Source organism: Dipteris shenzhenensis, chromosome 26, assembly GCF_047967505.1.
Source record: "Dipteris shenzhenensis isolate YYH24624 ecotype China chromosome 26, Dip_SZ_1.0, whole genome shotgun sequence".
Lineage (NCBI taxonomy): Eukaryota > Viridiplantae > Streptophyta > Polypodiopsida > Gleicheniales > Dipteridaceae > Dipteris > Dipteris shenzhenensis.
The window spans coordinates 48,912,677-48,938,759 of NC_141621.1; the positions used below are offsets into that span (position 1 = coordinate 48,912,677).

The window sequence follows — 26,083 nt, forward strand, 5'->3', positions numbered from 1 at the left end:
GCATTGCATGATGTACTCCTACATTTGAGCTTGCTCTCTCGGTTTTCATTCATACTTAATGAAGTAATTTTCTTGAAAAAAAGAAGAAAAAGAGGTGATCTCATCAATGTACAACCCGAAGAGAGTCGATGAGAGGGGGCAACCTTGCTTAGTGTGAGGTCGTCATACAGGTAGATCCTGGTTCCCTTCAAAGTCGCCCTCGTGCTCATGAAGGTCTTCCTGTCCATAGCTGTCCTGAATTTCAGCACTAGTGGCTTAGAGGGTGTCTCAAGTTTACCAAGCGAGATTGACTCCCATTTTGGTGAACAGTACTTTGGCATCTCCCATCGGAAGCCCCCTCACTAAAACATCTAATGCTTTGCTGGTCCTTTTTTCCTCCTCAAGTGCTTCGGAGATAAATCTATTTTGGGGACTGTTGTGCCATTTTTGACCACATCCTTCCATTCCAACATCTTAGTTTCCCCTTTGCTGATATGTTGTTTAAGCTCAACATGTGTGCCTTGCATTGTTTCCTGGATGGTGGCAATGTCCTTCTTGAGAGTGGCATCTTCTATTTTCAGCTCCTCCATTATTTGCAATTTCCTTCTAGGGGTGCTTTCATGTCCTTTATGTTCTGCAATTTGGTCTCCACAGCATGTACTCTGTCCTGGAGCTTGTTTTTCTCACATATCCATTCACCCTTTTCCTTCTCCATTCCTCCTTTTTGCCCCTTTCTTTCCTCCATTCCTCTAGCATTTTCCCTCCATGCTTTTTCACTTCAGCTAGTGTTTTATCTACATGTGCCTTCTCTGCAAGGAGAGCCACATTAGTAGATTCCAAGCTATCGATTTTTTCAATCAATGCAAGGCATATCTTTTGGAGGCTGGTTGACACATCCCAGCACTCCTGAAACCCCTGATCTGCAAAATAACCACACACAACATCAGAACTGAGCAGGCTGCTCACCACCCAACCGTGACATCTACGGGATAAAATCCCGAATCAGAAGATGTCCCCTCCGAGCCACGAGCTGAGCTACTGGCACGAACTCCCAATCAGATCCAAACCAGCCTGGTGTCCCATACCACCAGGTGGCGCTGTGAAGCCCTGCTGCCACTGGGCCTTGGGCTACGCTAAGATGCAGGCGCGCGTCCGCAACACAATCCAGGATCAGACCTAGCACCTGGGAACGAGACTTGCTCCCAACTGCACACTGAGAACTGAACCCCCTGGGCCTCTTTTATAGACTCGGGCCCCGGCGCCAAAAATAGCGAAGACCTATAAATAGTTCGTACCCTTGCCACTCAACCCGAGAATCAAGCCTGCCTAGCTCTAAGCCTCCCCAGGCTAACCTGAGCTAGTTCTGTGTACCTAGTACACGTCAGATACCAATCCGTGCACATGACACTGGTGAGGACATTGGATGTAGTGTTTGGAGTGGTCCCTACTGTCTAAGCTGTCATGGCATTTTCAAGTGCTTGTTTCCCCCAAATGTCCTCCACACATGCTCGTGTAGGCATTGTGCAAAGTAAGTGTCTGCCCATGTTTATTTGCGGAACTGTAATAGAGAGAATCTTCACGTGTTTTGTACTCCCTTGGGTGGTCTTTAAGCAAGCTGGTGGTTCTTTCTTGCCCTTCTTTGTTTTCAGTATCCCATTGTGTGGATTTGCTGTAGAATCTCTGCTTCTGCACTTTTCTTGGTTTAGCACTTGACTTTCTTGGTTTTTGCAGGTGTCAAGTTGGTTCGAGGTGCATGGCAGCCAAGCCGGTGGGAACCCATGTGACCTGGTGTGGCCTGTGCAGGTACCAAATGGTGCAGCAAGGGGAGCCCTGATGTGCTGATGTGGCACTGCCACGTGTCAACAGTGACGTGGCAAGCATGCGTTGTGCCACGTGCCAGTGGTGGGAGAGAGGCTACGAAAGGGGTTTCCAGAGGCTGGCGGAGAGGCTACGTGAGGCTGATAGAGCGACTCCCCACGAGAGAGAGAGAGAGAGAGCAGCCATGAGAGACGGACGTGAGCAGCCGGGCAGCTGCAGCGATGGACGTGAACAAACGAGCAAGCAACAGTCGTGAACAGATGGACATGAACAAAGGGACATGAACAACGATAGGAACAAATGGACGTGAACAGCGACGTGAGTGAACGGAGGGCCTGAGGGTGACGGATGGAGAGGGGAGGGGCTGAGGGTGACGGATGGAGAGGAGAGGGGTGATGGGAGAGAGAGAGAGAGAGAGAGAGACGACGGACCATGGAGAGGTGGCAGACAATGGAGAGATGATGGATGACGGAGTGATGGCGAACAACGGAGAGGCAGACAAACAAACCACGGACGACAGCTATAGACAGACGATGACGGACACTGACAAACGACGGACGACGGGCTACAGACAGACGACGATGGATGACGATAGACAACGAACGGCAAATAGACAACGAAAGAGAGAGAGAGAGAGAGAGAGAGAGAGAGAGAGAGAGAGTTGTTCACGTCTTCAGAAAGCATCACGAGCTTACGAAAGTACAAAACAAAAGGATAAACATCAACGTCAGTTATAGGCTGAGAGTCTCTAGAAATGCATATAGCATCTCCGGAGTTATTATAGGTTAGCTATGATCTACTGTAATAGATAATCAGCCTGCATTATATCAGTTTAAGACTGAGGGTCTTTGGGTTTGGATTTGAAGTCTTTGATGAGTGCTTTTCCATCTCTGTAAACAGTCCATTTACCTTCTTTATCAGCGTCATTCACTTTAGCTAATTATGTGGCTTTCATTTGAGCTGAATCGAGGTGAGCTCCTCTAAGATCCATATCTTGGTATGAAACCGGCCTCTAATCACTCAGAGGGCAGTGGAACTAAACCTTTAATCACTTCAGCACTTATTTACAGCTCACAAAGCATATATCACAACCATTAACCATTGCATGATCACCATTTGGCATTTACCCATTTGTTCACAAACAAAACCACTGAAAAAGGAATGGAGGCTAGAATGCCCCTGCTCAACAGACATAGACAAGTGCACCCGATTGGCCCCAAACACCGTGGCGCCCCTTTCGGTATTTCTTTATATTTCACAGTGAAATGATTACAAGTTGCATTTGGGAGACCTTCCCTGCAACTGAGCACGCAGCCCCAATTCACTAAGCCTTCGCAAGGCTTTCAAGCATATAACACCATCACATAAGTGCACTTAACCCGTAGGCTCAACCCAAAGGCATTCTCTTTTCCGAGTGTGCAATTCCATTGGCTGTCCAGATGCAATCACACTGCACCCCAGCTGCACTCTCTTTGAGTGGTTTCCAGATGGCATTCACAAAGCTTTTCAAAGCTCCAAAATAAAATCAGCAAAGTACCCAACCAAGGAATGACTCATGTAGCACTGCCTGGGCACCTGTGAGCCAAGAAAGAGGCGGCACACGAGGCCAACCAATAGCTTATGGCAAAAAGAAATTGCAGTAGAAAAATCACAACTCACCAAGCCCTGAAGACTCGAACCAAGTCCTCAATGTGAAGATCCACACTTTTCGAAAATGCAAATGTGTGCAATGCATGCAGAATTTGAATGCCGATTGGCCCTCCAATGGGGAAGAGCGCCCTCGTGAGAGTACTTGTTTCTTTTTCGACCTACATGCAAGGTGGGAGAGAGATGACGGATGAATGCAATGTGGTAGAAAGAATGCTACGTGAGATTCACAATGAAAGGGTGATACCCTTTCATTAATGTCCCTTGAGATCACTCAAGTTCCATCTTCCCATTTACACCTACCCTTAGCCTATGACCCATGCACCTACCATTCAATGCACTCTAATGCACCCTTTCCCTTTCCTATTGCCCCTAGGACCTAGACACGTGTGTGCACATCTTTATTACTAATCATTGGCCAATGTTACATAGTTTTGGCGGTACTATTTACACCGCTTGATCGATCATAAATACAAACATATAACCGCACCATCAAATTGGCGCCTAACAATAATAAAGTTCTAATGACTATCAATTAACTAAATAATCATTTCTCTTGTCATGACACTCCCTCCTGCTTGAATGAGCAGAAGTCCTCTTCTGGATTATTGCTTGTCTCTTCCTCTTATGTGCACTTTCTCTTGTTACTTCTGCCATTGCATCGCCTCTTTGTAATCTGCGAGTATCTGTGGAAAATCTGTAAAGAACTCTTCTTCCATCCATTGTGCATCACTAGCTGGCTGGTTTTTAAACTTCAGTAAATACATATATCTCTTCTTTCCACGAGTACTCTTCTCTTTATGGTATACGATCTGTTCCGGAGTAAGAACTTCAGTCCCATCTTCAAGTTCAGGTTCTTCTTGCTGCTGAGTATCCAAAAACGCAGAAGTATCGCCACGGTATCTCTTCAAATTGCTCACATGAAAGATGTTCTTCATACGCCAGTGGGCTGGTAACTTCAGCTCATACGCTCTGGATCCTTCTTCTGGATATAAAGCTGCTGAAATCTGAAATGGACCATAAAACTTCGGTGCTAGCTTGACATGTTTGGTACTTCCTCTCACTGACTTGATTCTTCTTTTATCAATCTTCAATAAAACCCAATCATCCTCCTTGTAATAAACTTCTTTTCTTTTTTTATTGGCTGCCTTGGATTGTTGAACCTGGGCCTTCTTAATATGTTCTTTTACCTGCTCAATAACCTGTGACATATCCTCAGCAAACTGGTCAGCAGCAAAAATTCGCTCCCCCAAGTGTGTTATTGGAGTGGGTAAACATTGCCCATAGATGATTTCAAATGGGGCTTTCTTGGTGGAAGTATGTACAGTGTTATTATAAGCAAACTCTAACATGGGTAAGAACTCTGGCCACCTTCTAGGTTGGTCATGGACATAAGCTCGAAGTAAAGTAATTATGGTTTGATTGGCATTCTCACTTTGTCCATCTCCTTGAGGATGGAAGGCTGTAGTAAATTTCAGTTTGGTTCCGAGATTCTCTAATAGAGCTGTCCAAAAGTTGCTAATGAAACGACCATCATTATCGGATACAATGGATTTCGGTAACCCATGTAACCTGAAGATTTCCCTAATGAATAACCTTGCTGTTTCAGGAGCAGACAACTCTTTTTTACAGGGAATAAAATGAGCTTGTTTACTCAGCCTATCTATAACAATGAAAATCTGCTCAAACTGACCAACCTTGGGGAAACCAGACACAAAATCCATTGTAATGTGTTCCCACCTTTCCGAAGGAATAGGCAAAGGCTGCAAAAGACCAGCAGTCTTACTTGTGTCAGATTTAATGCGCTGACATACGTCACATTGTTGAACAAAGGTCGAAACTTCTTTGCGAAGTTTAGGCCAATGGAAGTATCTCTCAATATTGTCAATGGTTCCTCTAATACCTCTATGTCCAGAATATGGACTCGCATGTAACTCACTCATGACTAGATACCGAAATGTTTTGGGTACACATATGGCACGTCCCAAAAATAAGTATCCATCCACAATGGAATAAGCCTCTAAATCCCCAACCTCATTACGTTGAATCTTCCCATAAATGTCAGCGAAGTCCTCATCTAAAGGATAAGCTTCAACCATTGCTCCTAATGATTTCTCCTTAATCACAGAAACGTGATTAACTTGGGGCCGTCTACTCAAAGCATCAGCTACTCAAAGCATCAGCTACTAAATTCTCCTTTCCCGGCTGATATTCGATATTTGGTTGCCCAAAGGATTGAATATATTCAGCCCATTTGATTTGTCTTGAAGAGACAATGGGTTGAGAGAACAAGTGCTTGATACTTTGATGGTCAGTCTTAATCTTGAAAGCAGAACCATATAAATAATGCTTCCATAACTTTAGAGCATGAATGACTGCCAATAACTCCTTCTCATACGTGATATATTTCAATTCAGCCCCTTGAAGTTTTCTACTCTCATAAGCAATGGGATGCCCTCCTTGCATCAACACTGCCCCAATCGAGGTACCACTAGCATCCGTACATACAACAAAGAACTCTTTGTCCATGTCCGGAAGTGTTAACACTGGTGCAGTCACTAATGTTCTCTTAAGCTCCTCAAAAGCTACTTGGTGAACCTCTCCCCACTCATACAAGGAATGCTTCTTCAACAAATCTGTTAGTGGGGAAGCAAGACGTGCAAAATTCTTAATGAATCTGCGATAATAACTACACATCCCTAGGAAGGATCTCAGCTCATGTAAGTTTTTGGGTATTGGCCATTCAATTATGGCCTTGACCTTTTTAGGGTCAACCCGAATTCCCTCGGCAGACACAATGTGTCCCATATACTCTATTTCTGTCTTGAAGAACTCACTCTTCTTGATATTTAGGAACAATCGATCCTTCCTTAGGAGCTCCATCACCTTAGCAAGGTGATCCTTATGCTCTTCCTCATTCTGGCTGAACACTAAAATGTCATCAAAAAAGACTATGACAAATTTTCCCAAGTAGGGTCGCAAAACCCTTCTCATCAGCCTACTAAAAGTGGCTGGAGCATTAGTTAGGCCAAAAGGCATGACCAAAAACTCATAATGTCCAGTGAGAGTGCGAAAAGCTGTCTTATGTTCATGCCCAACTTTCATACGAAGTTGATGATAACCAGATTTCAAATCCAATTTGCTAAAAACTTTAGCACCTTTAAGCATATCCAATAAATCATCCACTCTTGGAATCGGATACCGGTTCTTAATCGTAAGTTTATTCAAAGCACGGTAATCTATACACATACGATATGATTCATCCTTCTTCTTAACCAATAATACAGGTGCTCCAAATGGAGAACTGCTTGGTCGAATCAGGCCTTTTTGCAACAGATCTTCAATTTGTTTTTCTACCTCCTCCATTTCTATCCTGTTCATCCTATATGGGGCTCTACATGGAGGGGAAGCTCCTGGCTCTAAGTCTATGGCATGATCATCTTCTCTCTCCATGGGCAATTCGAATGAATCATCTCTTGAAAATCGATCCTCATAAGCTCTAAGGAACTCATTTCTCTTCCGATCTTCTTTTGAGATATGAAGATCTCGTGAATCCCGTATATACACAAGATTACAATCTACCCCTCTTTTTACCAATCTTTTGGCTTGGGTAGGAGTAATCAATGGAATTGTATACACGTCCCGATCCCCTACGATCCTTATGTTTTCATCCTTATGTACAAAGCAACAATGATGAGTATGAGGATGAATAGCAGGCTTAAAATCATACCGCCATGGTTTACCTAGTATCATGTCAACGTCTTGTAAAGGGGCTACTAGAAAATCCCTTCGATCTCTATATTTTTGTATACGAAAAGGAATATTTCGTACTATGGATGTGTCTTCTTCATTGTGTCCCCTAAAAGCTCCTGAAAGCGACATGTTTTTTATAGGTTCTGGTTTAAGATGGAGTAATTTTGCCAATCTATCACTTACTAAGTCATAATTACATCCATCATCTAGGAGAACCACTATTCTCTGTCCATTCACGAATCCATACACCTTAAAAAGATCATGAGGCCCAAAGGTATTGGCTGAATGGACAGCATTCACTATTGGCTCAATAGTCACAGTAGATTTCGAGGGTGACAAGGTAGAAGCCTCACCCTCCTGCTTGGATGCCTTGGCTTTCCCTTTTATTGAATTCGTCTTGGCAATCTTAGCCAAGAGAACGGGACACTTATGCCATACGTGCCCTGGCTTATGTTTCTTACAACCGAAACATTTTCCTTCCTTAATCAACTTCCTCTTCTCTTCGTCAGTCATAGAAGGAAATGGCACCCATCCAGGACGTGATTGGCTGTTCACATTCCTTACAAGAGCTTTACCCTTCCCTTTATTATTCTTAAACCGGTTTGGTTTCCTAAAAGTGGGTATATTATTGGTCTTAGATGATGACCCATACTCCTTATTGAAGGGTTTACGAGAATTCAATTTTCTCTCGGCTATTTCAGCCAGCTTAGTGAGGTCCTTAAGCGTGGTCGGGTTAAACATGTCAACCTCGTACCTTACTTTTGGGCTTAAAGCTGCTAAATACTTCTTTCTCCTATCTTCCTCACTCTTTTCGGGTAACTCTAGAGAGAGTTTCCAAAATCTAGCTGTAAAATCTGCATTACTCTCATTATCGAACTGCCTAAACCTCTCCCAACGAAAGGTTAGGTTCTCTTCATGCCTCGGTGGCATGAAAGTGGTTTTTAATTGCTCCACAAATTTAGCCCATTCATGAATAGGCTCTTTTCCTGTTTGTGACAAGGACCACCACATTAGAGCATCCTTCTGCAGATGCAATGTGGCAAGAGCAAGCTTCTCTTGCTCGGTCTTGTCTTGATGGGCAAAGTATAGCTCAAAATGACGAATCCAATTGAGGATTTTGTCAGCCTCCCTTGCCCCATCATATTTGGGGAACTCAATTCTCTCTCGCGGTTGGAATTTGGACCTCTTAGAAGGGTTACTCAACTCTTCATCCCCGAAGTTTAAAGTCCTCTTAGTCCCTAATCTTGTCATAATGGACTGCTCAATCATATTGCTAAGCTGGAAAACCAGCTTATCAACAGGAGTCTCCTCTCTTCCTCTTGCACTTGGATTAGAATCCATGTGTATTGGGTTTTGAGTTAAAGGCGTGAACTCATCACCTTGTTCTTGGCTGGTCTCATTTCTTCTTTCATTACGAAAGGAGAACTCCCTATCAGTAGGTTCTTGAAGGAGAGACTGCTGTAAATCTATTTGTGGGTTATCATACTCAAGATGTGTATAACTCTCACCTAATCCATCCTCTTCAAGAGGGGGTGAAGGTGTTCTTTCTCTCTCTCCTTGGGGTAATGGAGGAAAAGGAATAAGTTCATTGTTATATGTCCCTTCCCCTTCCATTCTTTCCTTTTATTAATACAAGAGAGAAAATGTCTTGCTGTAATTTCAAAAAAGAAGGTTTATTTTACAGCAAACTTCAAGTGTTGTAGAGGTGGTGGTACTTATCCGACTCCCGCTTCGTTTGTGTTGAGAAGACACTTAAAATGACCTCCTTTCCCTTCTCTTTGAAGCTTTTCTTCTTGTATTTCTGCTGTAAACTGGTACGCTCCGTTTGGGCTACTTGTTTTGAGCGGATTGGAGCTCTAGATACCGTTATAGGGGTTACTTGATGGGTGGATCACTCCCTGAAAATCTTATTCCGATCCGACTTCCGGTTGGGTAGAACGGGAATCCCTTTTTCTCACGGTTTAAGGGTACATTCACATTGGGGGGGGGCAAAAGAGAACACCCCGTTCGCCGTTCGCCGTTGAAGGCCAAAATTTTTCAGGAAAAATCCCTTGTCTCAGAACCTCGAGATCGGTCGATCGTGATCCTTTTCCGCCAACCTCTCTTGCGACTTCCGTCGTTCACAACTGTCGCCCTCTTCTCGTCCCGCTCGTGGATCGTCGCCGCTCTGATACCAAATGTGAAGATCCACACTTTTCGAAAATGCAAATGTGTGCAATGCATGCAGAATTTGAATGCCGATTGGCCCTCCAATGGGGAAGAGCGCCCTCGTGAGAGTACTTGTTTCTTTTTCGACCTACATGCAAGGTGGGAGAGAGATGACGGATGAATGCAATGTGGTAGAAAGAATGCTACGTGAGATTCACAATGAAAGGGTGATACCCTTTCATTAATGTCCCTTGAGATCACTCAAGTTCCATCTTCCCATTTACACCTACCCTTAGCCTATGACCCATGCACCTACCATTCAATGCACTCTAATGCACCCTTTCCCTTTCCTATTGCCCCTAGGACCTAGACACGTGTGTGCACATCTTTATTACTAATCATTGGCCAATGTTACATAGTTTTGGCGGTACTATTTACACCGCTTGATCGATCATAAATACAAACATATAACCGCACCATCAAATTGGCGCCTAACAATAATAAAGTTCTAATGACTATCAATTAACTAAATAATCATTTCTCTTGTCATGACACTCAATCGCCAAGAGGACATAGCAGCCAATGCCCAATTGCATTCTTAGCCAAAGAGGAGTGCAAAGGCATGAAGAAAGAGCATTTACAAGAGCCGACCAGCAAGAATTCCACTGAAAAATGCGAAAAGAAACACTTCTGTCGCGAAGAAGTGGGAGTTCTTGGGCTCAAAAGAAGCGTGCTTCAGAGAGGAATGCATTGAGAAGGTTTTGGAGAAGTTTCATCGCCGGAAAGTCCTCCAAAACTGAGAAAAACCAGTCAACCAGCGCGTCAGACCACTCGAAATTCAACAGAAAGCTGTAGCTTTGCAAGAGGAGAGGCCCAGGAGGCAGTAGAAGAAAAAAGGTCCAGAAAAAGCCACTTTTGCAAATTCGACCAGCAAAAGAAGTGCTCAGCTCTGCTCGTTCTACCAAACGCACGGAGGGAAAAGCATATCACTACGAAGGGGAGGCAGAGGGGAAGCCATCGGGCCAAACGGAAGTCGAGGAATCCAAACGGGTGAGGAGTTATGAAGAAAAACGGAATTCAGCTGAAGGAGGCTGAAAAACCAGTCCAAAATCTCAACAAAGGGAGAAGATGAGAGAGAAAACCACACATGTGAAGTTTAGAAGGCCCACGAAGGTCCAGGAATGGCAAAGGAGCATGTAGAAGGCACTAGAGCCACCTGGAACTCTAGGGGGGTCACTGAAGGTACATGGCCCTCTAGGGGGCCCATTAAAAATGCCACGTCATCATTTCCCAACAACCACTCTTTTAATTCCTTGGAATGCCTTTGGGCCTAGGGATTAATTACACTTATGTGCTAGGCACCATGCCGCGTTTAATTACACATTATTAAGCCCACGCTTGGACTTTTAAAACCAAAGTTGTCACGGTCTTGTAGTACATTAAAGTACCTAGAATTTCACGCCCCCATGACATACCCCTCTCTTGAAACAGCAAACCACAGTCTGCTGCCCCAAAACACAGGAGCGAGCATGAAATATAGCATAAAAGAGTATACAAGAAAGCCACAGCTATAGTATACAGAGATAGTGAAAATATGGCTAGGAGAGGCATGCATCCATCCATATATACTGCTCAAAATCTATGTGATCCTCGGCGATCAATAGTCAAGATGCATCAATATCATGAAGTCTCACAGCAGAAATACTGTCAGCTCAGTATCTCGGATGAAACATACAGTGTCATCAAGCGACCTCATGAAATCATAGTGAGCCCGTCTGTACTGAGGGAGTGGAGGTGCTACCTCCCTCTCGAACATCAGGTAATGCTCCAGACGCTCGCTCTGCTGAGCTACCTGTAGGAGCCCGGACCGCAGTCGGCTCTAATTGGAAAGCATCAAGGTAAAGCTGCAATATTCCAGGTAAATCTGCCAGTTCACCTTCGTCCATCCATTTCGCATCAAGTGATGGGTAATTTTGAAATTTTACCAAGTAGCGACGGATAACTTTACCCTTGAGCTTTCTATCTCTGTGTGCCAGAATCTGCTCTGGGACCAGAAGTTCATCCTGTTCTTCCACTTCAGGCTGCACCTCATCAGGTACATCCTCGAGAATATCTCCATGATATTGCTTTAATAAGCTCACATGAAAGGCATTATGTATCTTCCAATGCGGAGGCAACTTCAGCCTGTAAGCTACCTCGTTTATCTTTTCAGAAACCTGGAAAGGACCATAGTAACGCATGTTCAGCTTTGTGTACAACCTTTCCTTGCCTTTCTTATCGTCCATCAGACTGAGGGTGAAAAGATGACGAAAAATTCAGCGTAGTGCCCATATTTTCAAACAGTCCTCTCCAAAAGAGGCTGGTCATCCTCGAATCTCTATCACTGATTATGGATTCAGGCATCCCATGATACTTGAAGACATGCTGCAAAAACAATTTGGCCATTTGATCTGCTGTAATTTTCTTTCTTACTGGCACAAAGTGGGCTTGTTTGCTAAACCTGCAAATTATTGTCCACAATCCATCATGTCCAGTAGGAGTACGTGGAAGATCAAACACAAAATCCATAGCTATGCTTTGCCATGGTCTATCCGGAATTGGCAAAGGGTGTAACAACCCAGGTGCCTTCTACCTGTCAAACTTTACTTTCTGACAAACCATGCATGTTCTCACATATTCTTCCACATCTTTCCTCAAAGATGGCCAATAAAAGTATTGCTCCACTGCTGTAATTGTTGCTGTAATTCCCCTATGTCCTGCATATGGAGGAGCATGACTTTCCATTATGACTTTCTATCGCATCTAATCAGTGACACAGAGTCGTCCATGCATCAAAATGAAACCCTCTTTCAACATATAGTGATCATGCCTTTGACCATCAGAAAGCTGATCATAAATAGTTGAAAAATCAGCATCATTAACATACTGATCTTTCATCACATCTAACACATTGTTGTAAGCAATGCTCACTGCTGAAACACTGGGTTTCTTGGAGACTGCTTCAGGCTGTGGTTTCCTAGAAAGTGCATCAGCCACGACATTTTTGTTACCCGGCACATGTACAATTTGAAAATGAAACATTGAGAGGAAGTTAGCCCATCTCATGTGCTTTTCAAATAATTTTCTCTGCGTGAGAAAATATCTAAGTGACTGATGATCTGTCTGCACATAAAAATCAGCTCCAAGAAGGTAATGTTTCCATGTGGTCAAAGCATGTATCACTGCTAACATTTCCTTCTCGTATATCTGCAAGTACAATTCAGCATCTTTGAGAACTCTACTCTCATATGCAACCACTCTGCCATCCTGCATCACAGTGCCTCCTATGCTGTTTCCACATGCATCACAAGTTACAGCAAAGGGTTTTGCAAGATCTGGCAAGATAATAACGGGTTCAGAACACAACTTTTGCTTCAGCTCTTCAAAAGCTGCATTTTCCTTTGGTCCCCACCAAAACGGTACAGCTTTCTTTTGTAAAGCATGCAAGGGAGAAGCAATTTCTGCAAAGTACTTTATAAACCTCCGATAGTATGAACACAAACCAAGAAAGCTTCTGACTTCATGCAGATTTTTCAAAATTGGCCAACTCCTTATGGCCTCAACTTTTGCAGGATCCATCTTGACTCCATCCTTTGACACTACATGACCGAGAAAATGAATCTCATGCATAAAGAACTCACTTTTCTTGGTGTTTATTAATAGCTTGTTTCTTTTCAACTCTTGAAACACAATAGTAAGGTGTTTCTTGTGCTCCTGCTCATTTTTAGAGAACACAATGATGTCATCAAAGAAAGTGCCCACAAACTTTCTGTGTGCTCTAAAAATTCTGTCCATCATTCTATTGAAAGTGGCAGGTGCATTAGTCAAACCAAAAGGCATCACAAGGAACTCATATAAGCCAAATGAAGTGCGGAAGGCAGTCTTGTAGACATCTTCAGGCCGTATCCTTATCTGATGGTATCCACTTTTAAGGTCAATACGACTGAACATTGAGGAACCTTCCAACCGATCCAATATATCATCAATACATGGAATTGAAAAACGGTTCTTAATTGTGACTTTATTCAAAGCCCTATAATCAATACACATTCTCCAACTGCCATCCTTCTTTTGCACAAGCAACACAGGAGAACAGTAAGGAGAATTACTTGGCTGTATTAATTCCTTTTCCAAGAGTTCCTTCACTTGTGACATTATCTCTTCCTGTTGTGCCTTACTGACACGATAGGGAGGTATATTAGGCGGTGAGCTTCCTGGAATTATATCAATTTGATGATCCTCGGGCCTCTTGGGAGGTAATTCTTGAGGAAGTGCATCTGAGAAACAATCCTGAATTTTGAAATAAAAGCAGCCCTTTCTCTATCTAAAGCAGAAAGAGTAGAGCCTTCCTGAACTGGTTGGCTGTCCTCTTTGACAAAAATCAAGTACGCTGAAATATGACGCTTTATTACATTGAAAATACAAGAAGCTGAAACTACAGGGATGGACTCCCCTTTCAACTTTACATCAAGTACTTGATTTTTGCCTCTATGAGTTAAAGAAATCTTCTTGTTTCTCATCTGCACATCAGCCCCCACCCTGTACATCCAAGGCATCCCAAGCAAAGCATCACACTCTGGCAAAGGCATAATGTAGAAGTCCTCTGCATCCTGATATCCCTGGATATGCATCCTCAACTTGCCAATGATAGGAGTGACAGGTGTGTTGAGTTCAGGGTTGGCCATATCACACATGCTGGATGGCCCCATTTCCTCAAGCTCAATGCCAAGCCTGTTGGAACACTGAAAGGAGAGAGTAGAGTTGACACAAAATCAGAATACTTGCATATAGAATGAAGAAGAAAGAGGTCCTTAAGTAGGCACCTCATACAAGGTCACTGACATCACTGATGACCTCAAAGCTCCTCAATCATCTCCTCAATCTGCTCCTAGATTCACTCAATCATCCTATGTGGCTTTTCCACCACCTAACTGTGCTTGTGGGCACCTAACTGTGCCTCTAGCACTCACACATAGAAACATAAGGTGTGCCTGAGGCATACACCTTGAGATATCCCAACAAACCCCCCCTCAAGGAAATGCCTCAGGCTATGTCAAGGATACATCTAGTCTCATAGTTTCTCATGCCATCTCATGGTGGTCAAGGATAAATCTATGGCTAGGTTCTCATGCTAGCAAGGGTTCCCTTGGGTGTAAGGTAAACAGAAAGGGATACAAACAGACCTTCCAATGGTTATCTCCCCTACATGTACATGCACACAATGTCTCTAGGAGGTACCATGGAACAAAACATACACATGGCCTACATCATAAGGTGACCAGAGGTGTTTACAAAACACACAAAACACAATAGTTTATTTTCATTCATTTTGGAGGACTATCCAGGCTGAGTACCTTGACATAAAAGAGAGATCTGGAGCATACATAGAGATGTTTAAAATGCATAATCTTCATGGGATGCCTCATCTTGTGGAGGCAAAATATCCAAGTCAAGGCAAGGTCTTACCACATGGGCAGTGTCTAGTGCCTTATAAGATGGTACTATGATAGAACAAGTGGATCTGAAAATCATATCCTTCAAGAGAACAATTATCTTGTCATCTCCATAGTTGTGTAGAGAAGCATATCTTAGGTATCTGACCTTCATCTTTTTCTTGTACTTGGAGTCAAATAAAAGTTCCATGAGAGGGTAGATCTCTGTAGTTGCTTCCTTTTTGGCAACCATTGTTTTGGCAATCTTCAACAAGGAAGTCAGGTTGGCATTTTCATCCTTTGTAGCATAACAAGACATTGCTTTATGTTTTGGCTTTTCACATATTTTGCATAAGCAAGCCATGAGAGGCTCTAACCCAAGTATTGGGTAGTGTCTTCTCTCTTACAGGGCAAAAAGAACTGAAATACTTCCAAAGTATAGCCACTTGATGTAGCAAATAGTAGTGACTAGTTTTCAAACAATGATGCTACTTTTGCATGCTTCATAGGAGTGAATGAAATAAACACTTTCCAATCACAACCAAGTCTAGCAAGTCAAAACAAAACTGAAGCAACACTTGTAGTGAAGTTATTAAAAACTTCAAAAGACCAGAAATGCTAGAGTAGCATTTTATGTAGCATCATTTTCAAAAGTATGTCAAAACTGTCAAAACTAGAGAGCTGAACTTGGAGGGCTCATATCACACTCTTCAAAGCAAAAGAAAGAGGGCTTTCTGAGGCAAAAGAAAGCTGGTATACCACAGTAGATCCTCTGGGAAGAAGAGGCGAAAATATGCGTCAGGTCGCCTTCACCTTCTTGAACAAAGTCGACTGGTTTTTCTCTGTTTTCTCCTTCAATATGCAGCCATTGCTGCTCAGATTTCAGCACAAGGTAGCTCTAGGTATGGAGAAGCTTGCCCTGGAAGGAATTAGGAAAAGATAGAGCAGGCGCAGAGAACTTGCAGTAGAGAATTTCGACGATGTTTCTGCAATGGCGACGAGCAGCGCGCGTATTTCGTCAATTCCTTCCAGCCCAAAGTTCGCCCAATCAAGAGGGATCTCCAGCAGAAAGGGCGTGGGAAATGGTTGAGGATTGAAGGAGAACAAGCTCAAGCAAATTTTTGGGAGAAGAGGGAGAGATGGTGAAGAAGAAGAAGAAGAAGATGATGATGATGTGGCAGAAATGGGCTCAAGGGGGATCAAATGGCTCTGATACCATGTTGAAACACTGAAAGGAGAGAGTAGAGTTGACACAAAATCAGAATACTTGCATATAGAAGGAAGAAGAAAGAGGTCCTTAAGTAGGCACCTCATACAAGGTCACTGACATCACTGATGACCTCAAAGCTCCTCAATCATCTCCTCAATCTGCTCCTAGATTCACTCAATCATCCTATGTGGCTTTTCCACCACCTAACTGTGCTTGTGGGCACCTAACTGTGCCTCTAGCACTCACACATAGAAACATAAGATGTGCCTGAGGCATACACCTTGAGATATCCCAACAAAGCCTTCCTGCCATATCAGGAGTTATGAAATTTGCCTTTGCCCCAGAATCAAAGAAAAACAAACAATTCTGATTTCTGATTTTTCCCCATGCTCTGCACATCTCAGTCTTTTTCATTTCCTCTTCATCATGTGCATGTGGCAAACTCCCAATCACATCTGGAAGAAGTCCTGCAGAAGGTTAAGGCTTAGCTTATTGGTTTGCTTGAGAACTTTGTTCCTTGCTAATTTGTCAGTAAGAACTAATTGGGCTTGTGTCTCATGCTGGACGACACCAACTATATCTTTTTGAGTCCTATTCAATCTAGGGGATTGCTTCTGCGACATGCTCAGGGAGAGAGAGAGAGAGAGAGAGAGAGAAAGAGAGAGAGAGAGATTATATTTTCCACTGGGAAACCAACAGGAACTATGGGACTGATATCAAGGACAGCAAGTTGCAGCCCTACAAAAAGCTGAGAGTCGTTATTTCATGTGTTGATACATGACCAATCTTGCCAAAGTGTGTGCCCTGTCCAAGAACCCACTTAGGTGTCCAAGAAAGATGATGAGAGATGCTCTACTAAAGTTATTGGGAGGTCCATTAGGATTCAGGTGACAAAACACAGAGAAAGTAAACCGCCACTTACACTAGGCTTTTATGCTCTTGCTAAAGCAAAAATGACCGAACATTACCTCTCAAAATATAAAATTTAGAGCATTATATTTCTGTTGAGGTCATGGTCGTTGTTACATACAGGGGACTCCACGAAGTGTGAGTTAGAATGAACTGCTCCTCCAACAGAAAAAAAGCGCTGATTGGATCTTATATATAACCTGCAGTTCTCGTGTACAGGTTCCCCTCTATGTTTTCCTGTGCCACACCATGCAAAATATTGTTATTTACAGAAAATATAGATGAAATATTTATCTCTCTGACAAAATATTTCTTTAACCACACCAATACTTCTCTTTACAAAATGTAGCATCAGTTTTAAAAGCCTACTATTTCACTCTTGCTCGAATTCCTAAATTTTGTAAATGGTGTTCATGATTGTATCAAACCTACATGTTTTCAATAATTTTTAAAGGTTCTTTTCCACAATGGTGACATGTCTGCCTTCTAAAAATACCTCAACCGCATAGTTTAAGAAGAACAAACTAAGTAAAGTCAATGAACACAGGGTAAACCTTTAGGTGCATTGCCACGAAAGAATAAAAAATCCTTAGAGAATATCCACTGAAAACGTGTACTTGCATGAGAGATGATTGTATTTATTTTGCATCCAGCACATAGCTTTTGTGCTCACTTTTGCTATGAAGGTCCATTAAGAGGTGGCAGTAGAAGACATTGCAGTCAAGGATCCAGCAGATCTAGACAACAAATTATATATTTTTTCCCCAAACATTATTGACTCGCTTGTGAAGAGATGGTAGCTGGAAAACATGTTGCTTCATGTGATGTGACACAAACAGGAAACCCCTGTCTTGCAAAAGCGGTATGGTGGGAGATGGTGCAAAGAGGGCATCTTATTTGATCATGCTAAAGCATCGACATACAAGTAAAATGTAAGGCCAATAGCAAATCGGCATTATGTACTGCTTTGTCATAATTTCAATCCTTTGGTTTGCAATTATCACAATTTCAATCACTTGGTCATGATTTCAGCTTCTAACAACACCTCTTTCAGATTAAAGAAATCTGGTGAGCGCTTCTGAATGCTTTACAGTTCGAAGGAGTTATAGAAACAAAATGCAAAAGGATTGGTGGCCGTCTGTTGCTTCAGAAGAATTGCACTAATTTTATTGACACACTCGAAGAGTTGGAATCTCACAGCAAGAGACTAAACAGACTGAATACAGCTACACTGGTGAGGATTGCCAGTTTTCACAATGTGCTACTTGTCAGAGACGCCTCCCCTAAGGTGATGATAAATCCCTCAACATGCCATGCCTATACCAAGAAAAGTGCACCATTGCAGTATGTCACAAGCTTGGAACAAGTAAAATGGGCCTTGAAACCATGCCTTTCAATATGAAACGTTATGCATAGCAAAAGCTCTAACACAAAAATACTATCTGACCGCATATAGTTTGTACTCCCTGAAGATCAAATGCATAATGACATGGCACAAATCTTTTCAATGGGCAGCCAGTCTGCAACCATATATTTCAATCGGAATGAGTATGCACATAAAGAATCGAAATCAGTGTGCACGTGAAGCTCCTTGGAGTGGATTCCAAATAATCCAACGTTTGGAATCCCAAGAACAACAGCTGTTCCATCATCTGAATTGTCACCTGAGAAGCCTAGCAATATCCCAAAGCAAAAGGTCTGCAGCATGGAGTTTTGAAAGTCTCTTGAAGGCTACTACACTAGCTAGTGATGTGCCATCATATACCTAGATGAATCCAGGAACATTCCCAAACTCATCCTCTAAAAACACAACATAGTGCAGTTTCAATCTCACGATAGTTACTCATAAGATTGAAAACCATAAACTCCATCACCCATAGCAGAGACTAGCTACTATGACATCCCCACTGACGTCATCAGCGCCCAATAGTGGGTGTAGACCATAGTATAAAAGTATGCTCTCACACATACAAATCCACACACCCACACATACTTGAGCATCCATTTATACAAAGTCTTCGTACTGAGTTTTTGTCGGCACTCCGGAGGTGAAGGGCAAACTCAGCCATGACGAAGGCTAGCACTAAAGGAGAAGGCATTGCTTGTTGCCTGCATGAGTATAGAATATTTTACCAATTTGAAGAGGTGAGGTCTGGATACTGTTCCTATGGTTTGACTGACTTAAACAAGGCATTGCCAATGTGCTTGGAAGACTGCAAATAAATGCAAAGCTGAATCAGGTAATGAACTAAATCACTTTGTTGCTGGCTCTGGTGACAACTGAAATGCTTTTGTAAGCTTACCTACACTGAATACCAATAGTGTGGTAGCTTTACCACACGGGCTTGCTGCACATTTCCATGGTGCTATTGTGTGGTAGATTTGAAAGAATACTAGCCAGGCATTGCTGCAGATTTTCATGAAGCTGAAGTGCTGGATTTTCTTTCTTTGTTCACAAGTTTTAATTTTTACAATACATTGGACATACATATATTGTTGCAATTGAGGCAAGGCTGAGGCATGGCCATTCATGAACCATGGGTGGGTGAGGGAAACACAAGAGAGATAGGTGTTATGCTGGATGGTGTATTGGACATGTAAGAAATGAAACATAGTCACCTTGTTTGTCTAATTGTGAGAGAGTGAAAATTACTGGTGTGCATAAATGGTGAGCTATGAGCAGTGAAATTTCTAGATCATTTTGAGAGAGAGAGAGAGAGAGAGATGTGAATAATATTTGATGCAGTTTCTTAAAGTATAACAAAAGATCCATGAGTTAAAATGAAAATAGTCCTCTCTCATAGAGATAATGGAGCCTTCTTTTTGAAAATGGCAGAAAATTCATGTTGGAAATTCTTCATGAGAGAGAGAGAGAGATGTGAATAATATTTGATGCAGTTTCTTAAAGTATAACAAAAGATCCATGAGTTAAGATGAAAATAGTCCTCTCTCATGAAGATAATGGAGCCTTCTTTTTAAAAACAGCAGAAAATTAATGTTGGAAATTCTTCAATTGAATCAGGCCTTCTTAGTTGTGATAACAGTAGTGTGAAGCTCAAATGAAGAGTTCTGGTCAGACCATGTTTGTGTATATGAACAACTTTACTAATGATTTACCATGTGATTAAGTGCCCAGGATAAAGTAATCTTTGCATTCTACAGCAACAGATTTCTGGGAGTTCAGCATAAACAGATAAGCTAAGAATGGATGTATGAATCATACAAGCAAAGAATGTGGCTTGTAGCACTTCTTTTAATTGGTTTCCTTGATTTTTTCACCCTTTGGAGATTGCAATTTTTAATTTCTTACTTTTGAAGCATCAATTTGCTGTTTCTTTGTCATCATGTAAAAGCCAAGGGAAAAAGTGCTCCTGGAGCATCCAGGCAAGGCAAAGCAAAAAACTAAGAAACCTTACCTGGAGTTCTTTATGAGCAAAGCTTATGTTGTATGTTTTCATGAGTTTCATAAAGTAGGTTGGGCATACACACACACTTCTTTTTTTGGTGAAATCTTTGATTGGTTATATTATTAAGTAGCAACCTCAAAACAAGGTGCTACAAGTACATCAACTGAAAATTTCAGTATATGCCAAAAAGACCTCATGATCTATGCAGCGGGTCTGCAAGCAATCAAAGAAAGATTGCTGCAGAGAACGCCTAAAAAAGCCAAACGGAGAGAAAGTAGGATCACCAAAGACTTTACAATTCCTATATGTCCATAAAGTCCATAGTGCCCAGTAGCAAACCCAAACGAAGAAAAGATGAAACTCCAGTCTGGATGGATGAAACCCAAATAGCCAAAAGAACTTTCCAAACGGAATAGATGGAAATCTCACTCGCTGGCTCTGTCCAAGCAGATAAAAAAACTCACTAGAGCACGGACAATGCCAAAACAAGTGAGGCACAGTCTAAGAAGAAGCATAACATCTGTGGCAAAGTGCGGGAGCAATGTGTCGATGAGCTAATAGCTGTCCAAATGCAAACACTCCCAAAAAAACTCCCCAAAATAAAACCTGTTGCCGAAGCGGTACTTTATAGGCCCAAAGTTGCTGTAATCTTTTCCTCCACCACTTGGCTAGGCGATGCATTCGCCAAACAGAATCACCTCTCTCTGAAACCCAAGGTTGAGGCAAAAGGATTTTATACAATGCACATACAGTAATCTGAGATAGTCTCAAAGGACGAGAAGAGGACCCTGGAGCAATCTTCCAGCCGGTCCTGGAGTTTAGAAGGAGAAATTGGAACAAAAAGGCGAAAGCATAGGAGTAATTTGTCGCCACAAAGGACAATAATGAGAGCCCAATCCATATGTAGTGGCTGCTAGAGAAAAGGGGAGCACAGTACCAACATCATCTATAACATTAGCAACCAAGCATACAATATAAAGCACTGAGAGGGCATCCTTGGCGGACTGAACAACGAAGAGTCCACTCATCAGAGATATCCCCAAAAAGAATGCAAGCCGCATTGCTATCTCTGTAAAGCCAATACATAACCTGCTGCATTTTTTGTCCAAACCCCAAAGCTCGCATAGTTTGCAAGATGAAATCTCATTGTACTGTGTCAAAGGCTTTTGCAATATCTACCTGCAAGAGTAGAACATCTTGCAATCACCAAGTGAATCACATAGCTGCTTTTTTGGAATCAGCTTGAGAAGACCCTTTTTCCATGACATAGGCATCTGCTGATTTTGCCATGCTCTATTTACCATTTGCAGCAAGGTGAATTTAAGAAGATCCCAGAATGCAAGAAAAAATTCAATAGTGAGACCATCCCATCCTGGAGATTTCCATCTGCCACAGGATCTCAGTGCATCAAACAATTCCCTTTAAGTGAAGGGATGTTCAAGTTCTAAAGCCTGAGCATCAGACGGAATTGGATGAATATGCTGCAAAAGAAGCTGACATGCAGACACGACCCGAGGAGAAAGAGTATCCACATGCCCAAAATGAGTGGAGAAGTGCTGCACACATAAATCAGCAAGCTCTGAACGAGATGTTGACCAAGAACCATCAGGCATCTGGATCCGATAGATATTGGCAGCCTGTCTTTTGTAGTGTAAACTCTTAAAAATTTGCTTGTTAGAGCAACCTTTATCCAAAAAAGCCCGTTGTCTGGATCGAGTTTCCCATTTAGCAAGCTTTCTGCAATCATTGGATTGAAAAGAGAATTGAACCTGACATAAGAGCATGCTTTTCTCTAAAGTTCAAGGGTGAAGATGAGCAAGCTCAGTCAAACTCTGACAAGTAAATTTGGCATGTGCTACAGTCTCCCTTGTGGCTTGCATATAGGATTTGCCATAATCCCAAATAACTGCTTGCATCCGAGCAACAAAAGCCTGCCAGGCATAATCTAAACCAATGTGTATCTAACGAGAGAGAGGCTGAATAGCATCAGAGACCAAGGCTTTAAAGTCAGCATGCTCAAGATAACTATTATTAATCAACAAAAGCCTTTGGCAAGGCAAACTGTCAGTGGGAAATTCATGTAAGAAAAGCTTCAACCAAAGAGGAGCATGATCCGAATGTGTGAAAGCATGATCAACCCAAATTTGACAAGTAAAGGCATCACAATGTTGTGGATCAACCTTATACCATCTGTCCAAGCGTGCCCGATAAGAAGATTGAGCATTAAGCCGGAAGTATGACCTGTAATTCCTTCCAGAGATCAACCAGGCGCAACTGAAGCAAAAAATCAGACCATGCCTGTGTTTCAGAAGCCAACATATGAGTGTGGCCTGAGATGTTGTCACCCGATTGAGGGACATTATTAAAGTCACCACATATGAAGGCATGTTGTCGCCATGAATAGCTATGTATATACATACATATGAATCCAAGAATTGCCCAAATTCATCCTCTAAAAACAGAACAAATATTGCAATTTTAACCTTATGACAGACACAAGGTTGAAAACCCTAATCTCCATCATGCATAGCAGGGACTGTTACTATAACATCCCCACTGACATCATCAGCACCCAAGGGAGGTATACACCATAGTATAAACATATGCTCCCAAAAATACCTATTGTTGATTAATCCAGCTCAAATGTGTCATTTTTTGTTTGATTGGACCTTGTTTGAACTGTCCGACACTTGTACTGAATTTAATGATGTGGATAGTCCTTCGCCCGAGTTTCCTTTGATGACTTAGCAATCAATGCTCGACAATCGAGACTCACGTAGCATTGTGATTTCTAACACCCCGTTTCATTAACACGACATCGTCCTTTGCCCAAGTGTCAAATGAGATGCTCCATCTATTGAAACTGATAAATCTCCAGAGAGAATGCATGCAGCTTTGCTATCCTGATACAGCCAAAAGATGACATGCTGTAATTTTTAACCAAATCCCAAAGCATGCACAGTCTGAGCTATGAAGTCCCATTGAATGGTGTCAAATGCCTTTGCAATATCTACCTGCGATATAAGCACATCTTGCTCTGTATACTTGGCATACTCAATTCCAACATAAGCATTTGCAATGTTATCAACAATATGGCATCGTGGAATAAAGCCATACTGTGCTGGGTGCAGGCCATCATGTAAATATTCCTTTATCCGATCAACCACCATTTTGGTGATGATCTTAAATATTACCGGCATCAAAGTAATGGGCCTCCAATCAGCTAAGAACTCACAAATGGGCTTCTTGGGAAGAAGTTCAACCAACCCTTTCTTCCAAGCAGCCGGCATACATTGATTTTGCCAAGTAGTATTAATCATTTGCAGCAAAGGCATTTTCAGCAAATCCCAAAATGCCAAGAAAAATTACATAGTGAGACCATCCCAACCTGGAGATTTCCATCTACCATAGGATTTAACAGCATCATTTAGCTCTTGTTCAGTGAAAGGAGCTTCCCAATCCAAGCCCTCTGCCAAAGAGACAATTGGAATGACATGCTGTAATAATTTTCCTCTCGCTGTAATAACCTCTTGCGAGGGTAAATCTGCTTTTCCAAAATGAAAAGAAAAATGTCGAACACAAGCTGTAGCAAGCTCTGCCCTGGAAGAAGTCCAAGCACCATCTGATAACAAAGCCCTGCAAAAATTTTGAGAAGTCCTTCTGTAATGCAGCCCTTTAAAAAAGGCTTTAGAGGAGTAGCCTTTATCCAAAAAGGCTCTCTGTCTTGCACGTGTTTCCCATTTAGCTATTTAACAATGCAGAAAGATTCTTGAGATGACTCAACTCTATCAAAGACTGACACTGAGATTTTGCCTGAGCAACATTATCCCTCAAGGTCTTCATATAACTTTTGCCATAACTACGAATGACAGCTTGCATTCGTGTAACAAAGGCTTCCCATGCAAAATCAATACCAATGGTAGCCTGTCGAGATAGTGGCTGAAGCGCATCTTTTACCAGATTCTTGTACATTTAGAGCAACCACTGGCTGTAATTCATGTTTCACCAAGAAAATCACTCCTGAAAAAGTATGTTCTCCTGCATAGAAGATATCATGGCCATAAAAATGCCCATATTGACCAACATACATATGCTAATTGTGCTCTTGCAATGCAACTATATCAGGCTGCATTTGACGTAGATAACCCCAAACCAACTTCCATTTCCTGGGATCACAGACTGTACATTGAGAGTAAGACACTTTATGTATGACAGCATATTTACAAAGTATACACATTTGAGAACCCCAAAACTCAAGATTGCATTTCAACCTCAGGATCCGGCCCTCGACCCTGAGATGAAACTAAAGTCTGTGGAGAAGATAAAAGAGCAGCCACTTCCTCTTGAGGAAAGAGTGTACGACTGGCTGCTACTGCAGCCCATGTAATTCCAATCCCTGAATTTTCTTAAGGAGTGTTCCCACTTGAAGACGAACCATTCCAAGTACATGATGGAAGAGGTCTCCTTGCTGTCATAATCTTTCTTGGACTCTACCAAGCTTCCTGCAAAGTTTTTTCCCTTACTTTCGATTGAGAAGTTAAAGGCATCAATGCAGAGGCATTAGCAGTTGACGCAGCACGAGCTTTCCCCTTATCCTAAGCTGCATTTACTGGTTTATTGGACTTATTCTTTGCTTGACAAGAGACAAAAGTATCCTTGTGATGCATATCAACAGGCATGGCATCTAGAGGCATTTTATGCAAGACTAGCGGGCATTGTGAAGCCATGTGCCCAAACTTTTTGCATTCAAAACAAGCTCCTGCAAATAAACCCCATTTCAGCTTGTAAAATGCACTGCCCATAGCAACATTGTTTACTGTGAAAGAATATGAGTCTAGAGAGGGATTATCTGTATCCCACAAATTGCAAAATCTATTCGAGTTGCCATTCGGTCATGGTGGACACACCACCTTTCCCAAAGAGGCTGCAATTTTTGGCAACAAAGAAGCAAGGCATTGAGGGAAATCCACAACCTCCACCCACATAGGACAACGATGCCTAATCAAAGCCTGACCGTCCCTGGTAGGCGACCAGGGAAGAACATGTACCATCTGCTGGCCATAGAAAAGAGGAGAGTGCTCAAGTAGCATCTGCTTGTGTTGTTCATCCACCATGATCACTTCAAAGAAGCCCCTAGCTGCATAATGCACTTTGCAAACAAAACAGCCCCCCAAAGTGCGTGTCAGCCAATTTCCAACATCTACTGCAACTGGCATCCTTCTTGGAAAAAATATAAGCATGCTTGGCATATTCACGCACCAGATCCACAATATCCTCTAAGCGTTTTTCTCTTTTCTCTTTCACTGATGTCCTCTTTGTTATCTTCTTGTAATCTTTGTCCCAGACTTTCAGTTCAGTACATAACAGCCTCTCTCTTACCTTTTTTCGATTTTATCTTCTACTTCTATTCAAATCTTTCTTCCTTTCCTACCTTTCCTTCTACGCTTTACAGGTTCTCAATGGCTACTATGAAGACATACATAAATAAAAGGCAAAAGCAGGATTTGGGTCAGGATGACCCTGGGCATGCTTCTTTGGAGGCTCAATTAGTTTATGATGTGATGCATGAAGGTTTTGATGATACACGCAAGGATTAGAAAGATCCTGCTCCCACCGTTTGGATTATGGACGGGTTGGGCTGGCTGCAATGCAAGCCTGCTCCTCTCTCTCTCTCTCTCTCTCTCTCTCTCTCTCTCTCTCACACACTTTTTTTTTTTTTGAAATCTTTGATTGATTATATT

The 26,083-nt window shown here is 42.2% G+C and overlaps 1 protein-coding gene across 1 annotated transcript in view; it reads right to left on the reverse strand.

Moving 5' to 3' along the window:
- Positions 1 to 26,083, reverse strand: part of ALDH6B2 (aldehyde dehydrogenase 6B2) — a 128,873-nt gene that overhangs the window by 93,348 nt on the left and 9,442 nt on the right. Inside the window, exon 2 of the mRNA XM_087397523.1 lies at positions 17,057 to 17,172. Coding sequence (XP_087253649.1) covers positions 17,057 to 17,172 — 116 coding nt within the window. The remainder of the gene's footprint in view (positions 1 to 17,056; positions 17,173 to 26,083) is intronic.